Source organism: Peromyscus maniculatus, chromosome 8, assembly GCF_049852395.1.
Source record: "Peromyscus maniculatus bairdii isolate BWxNUB_F1_BW_parent chromosome 8, HU_Pman_BW_mat_3.1, whole genome shotgun sequence".
Lineage (NCBI taxonomy): Eukaryota > Metazoa > Chordata > Mammalia > Rodentia > Cricetidae > Peromyscus > Peromyscus maniculatus.
The window spans coordinates 87,640,631-87,652,853 of NC_134859.1; the positions used below are offsets into that span (position 1 = coordinate 87,640,631).

Sequence of the window (12,223 nt, forward strand, 5' to 3'; positions counted from 1 at the left end):
TGTGTGTGTGTGTTGAACTGGGATTGAACATAGTCTCATGGGAGCTAGGCAAAAGCTCTCTCCCCTGGGGCTGCATCCTCCAGCCCTGTTTGCTTCTGCTGTGTGTTCCCAGATCCAGAAGGGCTGAGTCCAGGGACATTCACCAAGTGATTCCCTTAGTGTCTGCCTGTATATACAGAATATTCTGGAAGTGGACTACTTATTATGTGCTCCAGGTTGGCTTTAAACTTCTGATCCTCCTGCCTCAGCCTCCCAAGTGCTGGCATCGCAGGTGTACAGCACTGTGGCCAGCTTGAAGCTTTGTGACTGTCCAGGTAAAATGGGATAGGAATTGTAAGTCCAGTTTGTAAAGTAGAGCTCCTGAATGTTAAGGGGTACACATATGGAAAGCACAGAAGTACTCATATTTGGGGCTTATGTACTCCAAAAACATTCATCCCATTGTTCATTTTTTTAAATTGAGCATTTTGATTTGGCCCAGCCATTCTGCCAGGGCCTAGGTGTAGAGACATGTCCCTTCCAATTCTCTTTGCCTTTTTTTTTTTTTTTTTTTGTGGAATGATGTGACCTAAGCAACTGGAAAGAACACAGCTGGGCTATCAGCATCCTCTCTACTTCACTAAGAGTCTCTACTGTGGCTTCTCAAGTCCTATTTCCCAAAGGTGGGAAAGACAAGCCTCCACAGCCCTTCCTTGAACTCTCCGGCTGCAGTCCACAGTGGTTTTGACATCTAACCCAAACCCTATGGTAAAGATCCTCCTCTCCCCCAGGATAGGCTGCGGTGGGTGTATGCAGACCTCAGGGTCAGCCAGGACTGGGTTCAAATCCTGGCAATGATGGTTCCCAGCAGTGTCCTCAGGCAAGCTGTTTACCACTCTGAGACTGTCCTCCTCAGAAAAGTGGAGATAGAAGGTAATTGTGCCTCTCTGCCTCTCACAGATGCATCATGGGAGTCCATTAAGATGATGAAGTATAGTAGTGCACACCTTTAATCCCAACACGAGGGAGGCAGAGGCAGGCAGATTTCTGTGAGTTCGAGGCCTGCCTGGTCTCTAGTTCCAGGACAGCTAGAGCTACATAGTGAAACTCTGTCTCAACAGCAACAACACAGTTCACTGAGCCTGGGCATGGTGGTGCACATATTTCATACCAGCACTAGGGAGGCAGTGACAGGTGACCTCTGTGAGTTTGAGACCAGCCTAGTTTCTATAACAAGTTCCAGCCCCTCCCCTCAAAGATACTGGGGTGAATACATGCTTTAAACATCTCGGGTCAAGACCAGGAGCTCATACTACGGCCTCTGGGACATCCAAAAGATGTGTGTGAAGCAGAGAGGAGAAAATGGAATCCCAGTAGGCTACATGTGGGCGGGAGGGGTTATGAGAGGGGGCAGGAGTCAGCAGAGGGCGGGGAGTTGGAGCACCGTTCCTTTACAACGGTCCAAAGGAGGCCCAGATCCCTCCCAGCCATTTCCACGACTCCCTCTCACCGCTGAGTTGAACCTCAGGTGACAGATGTTACAGGAGATGAACAGCTTCTTCTTCAGAGGGGAGGGGACCCCAAACGTGTGGCTGATGACAGCTTTCTGGACAGGGTCCATCTGTGAGGGTGAATGACAGAGCTCAGTTCTTCCTGCACGCTCCAGAGGTGCAGTTCCAAATCCGGTCAGCCTCCCAGACCTCTCCTGCCCTGCAGCTGTACCCCAGACGAGGGGACAGCCTAATCCAGGCAGCAGGCAGAGCCGATCTGTCAGGCGGCAAGGGGATGGCCAGAGTGACCTGAACACTTAGAGTCACGGCCTGACTCTCGCAGGATCACCTTGACATCTCTTGCTGCCCTTCTGATCTTAGTTTGGGGGTTCCGTTTTCTCTTTTCGAAGGGGTGCAGCACTGGGACAAAGAGTTGAGCACAGACCACAGCAGGGAGGGACAAAGACGCTGTGGAGGGTGGGGTTCCCTTTCTCCCAACCCAGCTTTTATGTCTGGCCCTGCGGGTGGGGGCGGGAAACCCTACCTGACTCGCCAGCTCTGCGGCTGTCCCAGAGTCTGATGCCTACTAAGGAGAGTGAAAGCCATGACCAGGGAGGCGAGTGGCCAAGCAGGACAGCACAGGGAGGCCTGAGGCCCCCCAAGTAGCAGGATTGTCCCTTTGGAACATGAGCTTGAGTGTTTTCTTTCTTTTCTCCATTTTAAGTTTTGTACATTCTTTCCATCTGTCTGTCTATCTATCTATCTATCTATCTATCTATCTATCTATCTATCTATCTATCTATCATCTATCTATCTATGGCAAGGTCTAATCTAGCACAGGCTGGCCTTGGATGTCCGGTCTTCCTGCCTCTGCTTCCAAGTATTGGGACGATAGAAATGCAACATCATGCAATTTTCTTTTCTTTTTTTTTTCTTTGTAGAGTCTCGAGCAGTCTAGGCTGGTCTCTAACTCACTTTGTACTTTGTAGTTGAGGGTGACCTTAAATTGTCCCTCCTGCCTCTACCGCCCAAGTGTTGGGATTAAAGGCCTGTGTCACCACGTCTGATTTATGCAGGGCTGAGAATCAAACCCTAGCTTTGCGCATGCTGGGCGAGCACTCTGCCAATTGACCTATACTCTAAGCCACTTCAACGTTATTTTTCCTGTTGTCTTTTCTCAGGGGCCTAAGTTTTGGGGTTTTGTTCTGTTTTGACACAGAGTCTCACCACGTAGCTCAGACCGGCCTTTGACTGACTGTATAGCCCAGGTTGTCATTACACACATTCCTTCTGCCTGACTCTCCAGAGTGCTAGCATTAAAGGTAGGGCCACCTTGCCGTCCTTTAGGGGCCTAGGTTGTTGGATTCAAACCAGAAGTTGTCTGGGTTAGTCACAAGGAACTTCCCAAACCTTCCTTCCCACGGGAGGGAACCAGAGGCAGGGAGGAGAATATGCTGGAGAGACTGCCCTGAGAACAGGTTCCAACCTGGACAGTGCCAAGGTAGAGCAGAACCAGCGTCAGGACCTTAACCGGAGGTGTTGGCACTGGGCCAACAGTGGTGTCACCTGCCTTTGAGAGACAGTGCCTTTGAGCATCTGTAAATGACAGTGGGGGTTGAAGCCCATAGACCCATGCCCAAATGTCTCATACTCCTCAGGACTTCCATTCAACCCTGGAGGGGACAAAAGGTTACTGGGAGGACATGTGACATAGTCTTCTGAGGAAGGAGTGGAGTTCATCCACGATTTCATCCGATTTTCAGAATGAAAAGGGGTGCTGTTCCTCACACCTCATGGGGTACTCCTAACATTTGTCCTACACCCCCACACACATAAATGAGTGCACACACACACACACACACACACACACACACACACACACACTACCACCACCACCACACCACACCACATGCATGCACATGAGAGAGAAATATACAGACACCAGGCACATGAGCTTAGAAGCAGTCACAGACTCACGAGCAGAAAGCCGCTCTAGATATTATCCAACCACAGATGGTCTCTCAGTCACCTAAAACACATACATACCAGCACATAAGAGAAGGAACAGACATCCAAAGCCCTCAGATTCACATGCACACATAGAACATACAACTCCTTAGGCACACACACAAAAGTCCTCACAAACAATACACAAATCCACACCCACCCTTAACACACAGACCTCCAGAGACACAAGCTCCAACACAAAGACATAACTCAAGATGTAGCGCGATGGCTCAGCAGTGAAAAGCACTTGCTGTGCTACCATGAGGACGGGAGTTCGGATCCCAGCACCCACACAACCAACCAGGTGCCCTGGCAAATCTGTAATCGCAGCTCCAATGGGGACAGAGGCAGGAGGATTGCTGGGTCTTGCTGGTCCCTAGTCTCACTGAGAAAACAGGAGCTCCAGGACATCCAGTGACCTCCTTCTGACTGCTGCACACGCACAGGCATTTGTACACACACATGGGAACATACAATGACTCAAACACATGATTAAATAGAGAAATAATAAAATAATCTTTAACCCAAAAATCAAAGACACAATCCAAGTGCACACAGACACATCTGGATCAGCCACAGAAAAAAATCATCTCTGGGCAGTTGTGATATGGGGTGGGAATGATATCATCTCTAGCTAGGAGACAGCTGGGTTCTGGGTCCCTATTTGGTAGCACCTAGGGTCCGCTGAGTCACCTTCCTTGCCCACCCCCACATTTGCATACGTTCCCACCCTCCTGCCCAGCCCATACCGTGCTGAAGTTGGGGAAGAGACTGAGCGGGGCGGTGCCATTGAAGTGGAGGGCGAGCAAGTGCTTGAAGTCCAGCGGGGTTTGCAGAGGCCGGGTGGGCAGGGTCAGGGAGGCCAGCAGGGGGCTGGGGGCGCTGGAGGCCGGGCCTGCTGCAGGAGGAAGAAGGGCAGGGTCTGAAGTGAGGAGCCAGAGGGCTCTCTCCCACCTCTGCTGCCGCAAAGAAAGGCTGTTTTACAGCCAGGACAGGAACTCCTGGCTCCCTCTTTATAACTGCACCAGCCGAACCCAGTCGGGGAAGCAGAGTCAGGGAGTCTACAGCTCAAGCCTCCTAGGCAGAAGAGTAACCCTCTCTCACAGACAGGGTCAGCACAGTGACCCAAATAGACACCCAAAAGGGAGCCCAGCCAAGAGAGGGGTCGGAGGAGTCAGGGTCGACATACACACAACTATGTTGACAGCCTGGTGTTCTGTGTTCCCGCTTTATCCCAAAGCACCGAACTCAGGGAGTGTATGGAAAGGTCAGTTCCCTTTCCTCTCACTAACTGTCCCGTCTCTCCCTTTAGGCTCCACACCACTCACAGAAGGGATGAAAACAAACCCACAGCACGGGGCTGGAGAGATGGCACAGTGGTTAGAGCACTGGTCATTCTTCTACAGGACCTAGGTTTGATTCCCAGCTCACAACTGTAACTTCAGTTCCAGCAGACGCAACGCCTGCTTCTGACCTCTCCAGGCATCAGGCACACACAGAGTGCCCATACATATATGCAGCAGGCAAAAGCATTCATACATATAAAATAAATCTAAAAGGTCCCAAAAAATTAAATAAGAAAGAAACCCACAGAATTCTGAAGGTTTGGGTCTCTAGTTCTGGTGAGACCCCAAACCAGTCCTCAGGACCCCCAGGAACAACACTGTGGTTTTACAATCTTTAGTCTTAACAGTGTAAAGCGGAGCAGGAGAGAGCTGGGAACCGACAAACCAAGTTTTAAGGAAGGAGAGAGAGAGAGAGAGAGAGAGAGAGAGAGAGAGAGAGAGAGAGAGAGAGAGAGAGAGAGAAGCAGATATCAATCCAGGTTATTGGAGACTTTCTTGGGACCTGTAATTGCAAAACCAAAAGAAGTCCTTTTCAATTCTTGGGTGTTAACCCTCTGAAACATAAGATGGGTTTATTTAGCATCTGCAGATGTATGCCTATAAACACAGTCATTACAGAAAAGCCCTGGGGCAGCAGGGGGAGGGGGAGGAGGTGGGGAGGCAGAGCACCACTGCCTCCCTGGAATCATCGTGCACTTGGTCTATTAGTTTGTGCCCAGCTAGCACTGCGCTGTGGGAGAGAAACAAGCACTGCATTTGGATGGCAATCTCTTGGGGAAAGAGACACTGCAAAGCATGGGACGAGGAAATTCTCAGGGACCTGGTCTTCTTCACCTCTGTTCCCCCATTCCTCAAGCCCAACAGAGAGGAAAAGCAAACTCTGAAAGGCCAGAAGGCACTGGGACTGTCCAGACCCTCGCTAGCACCTCTACCACTTGCCCCGGCTCCTCTTTCCTCACAGGCCAGAGGTCTGAACTGCTGAAGAGCAGGGACAGCACAGTAGGTCAGCTTGAGGTTAGTACGGTTAAGGCTGTGTGTGCTCTCCCTTCAATTTCCACTGCCATGGGCTAAGGGGAGGGGAGGCCGCCACCCGAGTGAAGTGCCACCCCAGGAGTCCTTCTCCCATCTACTTTCTAAGAGCTCCACTCATGCAGTGGGGGGCGGCATGGATCGCGATCTTCACCATGTGGCCACCATGGCCCGCCCGGGCCGCTCTGTCTCCACCACGCAACTTGCGGCGCTGCCCACCTTGCCCAGCAGCCCCGCGTCCAAGGGCAGCACCAAGACTCGGGAGGAGAAGTTAGGGAAGAATTCGTCCAGCTCAGAATGTACGCACGCCAGCTTGGCTCACAGAGCCCGTGGGCAGAGGCGCCCGAGGCTGGCCACCATGCGTTTGAAGAACACGAAGTCGCCCAGCACGCTGGTGCACCAGTGCCCTGCAGCAGCACTCAAAGAGCCCCCTGGCCGTGCGCGCCCCAATCGAAGATCATCGCCACCGCATCCAAACAGAGTCTGGGGAAGGGCACACCCCACGCACGCGCACGCATGGAACCCTGGAAAGCTTCCTGGAGGTGCCCCAAGCCTAGCAGAGAAGCCCTGGAGTTGCCTAGCAGCCCCAGCAGCAGCCCCGCATTGGGGGCGGGCTCAGAAATCGCCAGTTACTGCAGGAAGCCCTGGAGCCGCGCTGAGCTTGCAGCGAAGCTGTGCCTGCCATCACCACCGGCTGCAGCAAGACCAGGTCCGGGTCTTTGTGCTGCAGGACCAGGGCAAGCTTCTGCACCAAAGGCAGAGCGTAGAGCAGCGTGGGGTTGAAGGCTACGGAAGTGAATTGGGAACTGGCACATGGCTGAGGCCAGTGCAGCAGCCGTCCACCCGGGGAGGCCAGGGCAAATGCGCACCAAGCAAGGCCAGGCCTCAGCCACTACTTCCACAATGGGCAACACAGAGGACCAGCATACTGGCCGAGGATCCGCCAAGTCAATAGCTACACGGTCCAAGGCTGCACGGAGCTCAGGGATCATGTAGGAACTGGGGTCACCATGCAGATAGAACAAGGCATATGCTCTCATATTCACCCAGATAGACAGGGGGCTTAGGGTATGTCGGGCCAGGGAGACAGTGAAGATCCATGAGCAATGGGCAAGTGGCCCTGAGCTGCAGGCCGACACTCCCCAGTATGTTACTGGGGAGGCTTGAATTGAGCCAGGCCAGTTTGGGTGCAGATATGCCAAAAACCTGTAGGATGTCTAGGCGTGGGCAAGCGATAGCCTCACCCTCCTGTAGCTCTACACTGCCCAAAAAAAGTGGTAGCGGGCTGGCCATCACATGGGGACACCAAAGTGGCCAACAGGGACAGAGTATGGGACTCTGCCCAGTCCCTGGTCTCTTCTAATACCAACCCCACATATGGACATGCTTTCAGGTGCTGATAGGCCTCTGCGTGCAAGACACCGGCAACAGCCACCTGCAACAGGCGCCAAGTTTGGGGCCAGGCAGACTCTTTGTCACTTATTGACTGTGCTATCCTGGGCAAGTCACTTTATCTGTCTGAGCTTCGGTTTTCTCAGCTCTAATGCCTGCCCGCCCTCGTCTCCCTAAAAAGGCTACCATGAGTTAGAAATGTAAACCTTTGTCATTGCATTTACGAATGTAAAGCGATTCACAAACCATAAAGAATGCTAAGAAGGGTGGAATGCTGTGCCTTTGCTTTTTTGTGTTTTTTGTTTGTTTGTTTTTGTTGTTTTGTTGTTTGGTGTTCTTTGTCTGGCCCCAATCTGCTTTATTCCTGCAGGGGCAGGGCTTACCCTTTATTTGATAGCTCAGGGACTCACTAATAGACATATTCACTAGCAATCCCCAGCCATCCAAGGGTCTCAGCTATGTGGGATTTGTCTCTGTAGAATGAATCCAACCCTCACCCCACCCCAACTCATGCAGCTGAACCCAGGCAGAGCTGCAGAGTTCACAGCTCTAGAAGCCACATGAGCGGTTTATAACTTGAAGTGGAATCAGGGATAAAAGTAGGAAATCCATGGAAAGTCCAGGCTCTGGACTATACAATACCCTACCCTGGAAGCGGGAAGACTTCCTTTTCCAGTGGATATCACAAAGCCAGTTCTTGACCGTCTCTTGGTTTTTTGGTGTTTGTTTTTTGTTTTTTTTTTTGGTTTTTTTGTTTTTTTGTTTTTTTTGTTTTTCGAGACAGGGTTTCTCTGTGTAGCTTTGCGCCTTTTCTGGTTGAACTCTCTCTGTAGCCCAGGCTGGCCTCAAACTCACAGAGATCCGCCTGGCTCTGCCTCCCGAGTGCTGGGATTAAAGGCATGCGCCACTACCACCCGGCCTTTTGTTTTTTTAATATATCCCAGGCTGGCCTCCAGTTCACCATGTAGCTAAAGATAACCTTGACTTCTGATCTTCCTGCCTTACTCTCCCAAGTGCTGGGATTACAGGCGTGTGCCACTACATCTATTTCTGAATGTTTTGTTTTGTATTGTTTTGGAACTCACTTTGTCCACCCGGCTGGCCTGGAACTCACAGAGATCCTTCCTGCCTCTGCCTCCCAAGCACTGGGATTAAAAGATGTGTGCCACCACACCCAGCTGAGTTTTTAAAATTGAAATTAAATTGAGTTTTTTAAAAAACTCATCAAACCCAATGATACATCGTCAATCAGGGCCCCAGATCACCAGTTTCCAACCTCTGGCCCAGGGAGTGGGAAGTGTGACTGTTCACCCAATGACGGGCCAGCTCTGGCTTCTTCACTGTTGTACTCAATGTGGCCGACCCGGTGCCAGGCCCGTAGGCAGCCCCTGGTGAAGGTCTGACATAGTGGAGGTATGAATGAAGTATGGTGGTTCCTACCCAGGGGCCTGGCAAACCCAGGTGGCTGAGAGCCTCCCTCCCGCTTAGTCCTCCCCTTAGCTCTGGCTGCCACCCACCTGCATATCCCTCACCCTCATGGGGCTGCAGTATTCGCCACGCTCTGTGCCAACAGTGCCTGGCACAGGTTGAACCTCTGCAGCTCAAGCAGGGCAGAACATTGGTTATCGGGCACATTTTTAGCCACGTAGTCCACAGTGGTCAGCACAGCCACCTCAGCTAGGTCTGCCTCCGCCTTGATGGCCCCAGAGGTGGGAGTGGTTGTCAGGCTGCCACAGGTCCCTTCACCCTCAAGCAGAGCCTTCCAGAGCGGGCTGACCCTGGTTGGCTGCCAGAGCCTGGCGGTGAGCGCCTGAGGTGACACCATGCAGCAGGGCATGGTGTTGGACGTGTTAGTGCCCACCGCGACGGCATTCCGGGCTTTGCCACGCTTGTTGCGCACCATGGCCTGGCGACATTCTAGACGGAGCATCAGCTTCACTTGTCATCAGAGTTCAGTCAGGGAAGCTCCTCCTTCCACTGCTCACTGAGTGGCTTGCACTTCTGGTTGGAGTGGGAGGCCTCTCCAGCGGGGGCTTCTTCCCAGGGGGCACCATGCCTGCTCTCAGGGCAGGGGACCCAGGATCCCCTCCTAATGCTCATGGCCTCACAGCAACTCCCTAGATAAGGAAGCTGGTGGAGAGGCGAGACAACCCACCAAGCCAAGGGGGACCAGCCATCCAACTTAGCTTGGAAAATTTATTCCAGCTGTGCCATAGGAGACCAGAGATGAAAGAGACAAGGGAGAGATATTTAGGGGGGAGTAGGGGACTAAGCTGTCCACGGGGATGCGTGCAGAGTCATGCATTGAGCCACGCTGGGGAAAGGGAAGGGACCCCCAGCTCCCTCTAAGGGCCTCCCTCTACCCAGGACAAGGAAGGTACTGACTGGCAATGGCTGCTGTAGCGTCTTAAAACATAGTCGAGATTGTTAAAAGTGAGTCCTGGAGACAGATGTGATTCTCAGGGCTCCTGAGTATTTTGTAGCTGAGCTAGGACTACAACACGGACCTCCTGATTCCTAACCCACAGGATGTCGTCCTCAAAGTCCATAGACACCTGTATTATCAGAAGGAAGTCAATACGCAGCTGGGCATCTCAAGGCCATCTGCTTTCCCCTAGTACATCTGTCTCTCCACACACAGGTGCTGGCTCATACTTAGGAACACTAGCGTGTGGTCCTGGGGAGGGTAGCTCAGAAATAGGCCACAGAGTGAGGACAGACTACGGGCTGGGCTGCAGACTGAGTATAACCAGCTGGGTAGCCTCTACCTGCCCACAGACATGAGGCCAGGATGAGTCTCTTCTGAGATCTGAAGTTCTTGTCCGGTTGGGTTGGACCTGCCAACTGTACCTCCCAGTGAAGTGATGTTTGTCTCCTCTTGTGCCAAATAGCAGCAGCAGCAGCAGCAGCAGCAGCAGCAGCAGCAGCAGCTACAGTTTATCCAGTCAGCGGAAACTGAGCCAGGCCCTAGGTTAAGACCCCACACAATTCCCCACGAAGACCAAGATTATTACTGTCTATGGGTGGGGAAACTGAGACAATGGACTAAGTCACTCCCCAAGGTTTCTCAAGCCTCAAGCAGCGGAGGTACAGTCAGAATGCTCAGCTTCCTGCTGCCATAGGCCACACTGCAAACCGCGGGCTACATGCCTCTCCTCTCCGCCTTCCTGCCCAGGCCCAGGTCAGGCTGTCACCCTCTTGCACTGGTCACTGGAGGAGTCTCTGATTCTGCACTGTTCCCTACAGCCAGAGAACAGTCAGCTCACGCTGATCCGGCTGATCCTTTGCTTTGCCTCTTCAATGAGACCTTACGACTTAAGTCAAGCACCATGCCAAGGGCCGAGACTTCCCCAACCTCTGAATATCTCTGGATTTTTAGCACTCCTGCCTGCCTAGCCACCTCCAAAAAAGGCTATTTCATAAAGCTGCTGAAGTTGTTACTGTGCTCCGTCTCTCTGTCTCTCTTTCCATCTCTGTCTCTTTCTGTCTGTCTCTCTCTCTCTCCATCTCTGTCTCTCTCTCCATCTCTGTCTCCCTGGAGATTGAACCCAGGTCCCCGAACACTCTAGGCACCCTCATTCCCTGAGCCTAGAATTCCCATTCTTCTCTCCTTGATCAGTACCCCCGCCTCCACTCCTTGAGATCATCTCAGACATCCCCTCTGCTACCCTGATCCTGACAGCTGCACTGGCATCTGGCCTCCTGTCTGAGGCAGTTCCCCATGTGCAGTGAGTTCTCTGTGTATCTGCAACCGAAAGCCGTTATCCAGGAAGTGCCGCCAGTTTTCGTCATTGCCCCTGCTGTCCCCTCCAGCCCACCCCTTACACATTTCTGGTTCTGTTGCCTCACGGCACTTCCCTCAAGTACATTCCCCAAGGACAGGAAAGACAACCAGCTTCTCTTTTTTCTCTCTTTGAGATAGGGTGTCACATGTAGACCAGGCTGGCTTCAAACATGCTATAAAAAGGACGGCCTTGGCCAAGTGGCGCTGGCGCATGCCTTTAATCCCAGAACTCGAGACGCAGAGCCAGGCAGATCTCTGTGAGTTTGAGGCCAGCCTGGTCTACTGAGCCTATCCGGAACAGGCACCAAAACTACACAGAGAAACCCTGTCTTGAAACGCCCCCCTCCACACCAAAAAAAAGATGACCTTGAACGTCTTATTCTCCTACCTCTAGCCCCTGATTATGGATGTGTCCATCACATCCAGCTCTATGCATGCTGGAGCTCAAAACCAGGGGTCTCTGAATATTAGGCAAGAACGCTACAAGCTGAGTCACATCCCCAGACCAGTAACTTCTTCATGTGTGAACTCCAGATAGGGCAATAATAGTACCTGACTTCTAAAACACGTATCACAAAATTTGTAGAAAGAATTTTAAAAAGCAAGCCGTGTGTGTGTGTGTGTGTGTGTGTGTGTGTGTGTGTGTGTGTGTGTGAAGGGGGGTGAGGGGGTTCAAGCATGCGCATGTGCAGCAGATCGACCTTGGGCACCTGCTAGTGGGTTAAAATACCTTCCTCCCTCACCTTTTCTTCCCAACAGCCTGTGATATCGACATTTTATCCTGCCTACCACCCAAAGGATGGAAGAATGGGAGACAAACACAACACCAAGATCAGGTGACAGATTCCTCCCGTATTCCTAGAACCCGAGTATCCCATCCATCCTGCAGCAGGGTGATGAGAACACTAAAATGGGAACATGTTTTCAATCAAAGATTGTATGTGGAACCTGGGAAGGTGAAGGCCAAATGACGCTGTTCCAGACAGTGGTCCTTAGACCCTGGGGATGCTTCATTAGAATTCAGGGGCAGGAGAGCGGGCATCTTAATGGAATAACATCACCCTGGCTGCCACCCAACAGACAGGGTCCAAGGAAACCACATTTTGTAGTTGTGCCATCATTGGAAAAGATTGATGCCCACCTCCGAGATCCAGAGGTAGCCACCCACACAGACAGTGCTAGACGTAGATGCCGGG

The 12,223-nt window shown here is 52.0% G+C and overlaps 2 protein-coding genes across 12 annotated transcripts in view; both read right to left on the minus strand.

The window, feature by feature from the left end:
- Positions 1-12,223, minus strand: part of Znf385c (zinc finger protein 385C) — a 53,102-nt gene that overhangs the window by 4,943 nt on the left and 35,936 nt on the right. For 7 of the 11 annotated variants that reach the window (XM_042282796.2, XM_076543386.1, XM_076543383.1 and 4 more), the window contains 2 exons: positions 4,226-4,374; positions 1,490-1,600 (listed from right to left, as the gene is read on the minus strand). In XM_042282796.2, the coding sequence (XP_042138730.1) occupies positions 1,490-1,600; positions 4,226-4,374 (260 nt within the window). The remainder of the gene's footprint in view (positions 1-1,489; positions 1,601-4,225; positions 4,375-12,223) is intronic. The other 4 variants (XM_076543384.1, XM_076543392.1, XM_076543389.1 and 1 more) reach the window with 2 other exon arrangements.
- On the minus strand, positions 5,824-9,367 carry C8H17orf113 (chromosome 8 C17orf113 homolog). The gene is given in 14 exon segments (XM_042282795.2): positions 5,824-6,024; positions 6,026-6,058; positions 6,060-6,240; positions 6,243-6,500; positions 6,503-6,668; positions 6,670-6,880; positions 6,882-7,123; positions 7,125-7,286; positions 8,761-8,813; positions 8,816-8,993; positions 8,995-9,089; positions 9,092-9,187; positions 9,190-9,274; positions 9,277-9,367. Coding segments are annotated over 14 exon segments (1,857 nt in total). The 5' UTR covers positions 9,298-9,367; the 3' UTR covers positions 5,824-5,948.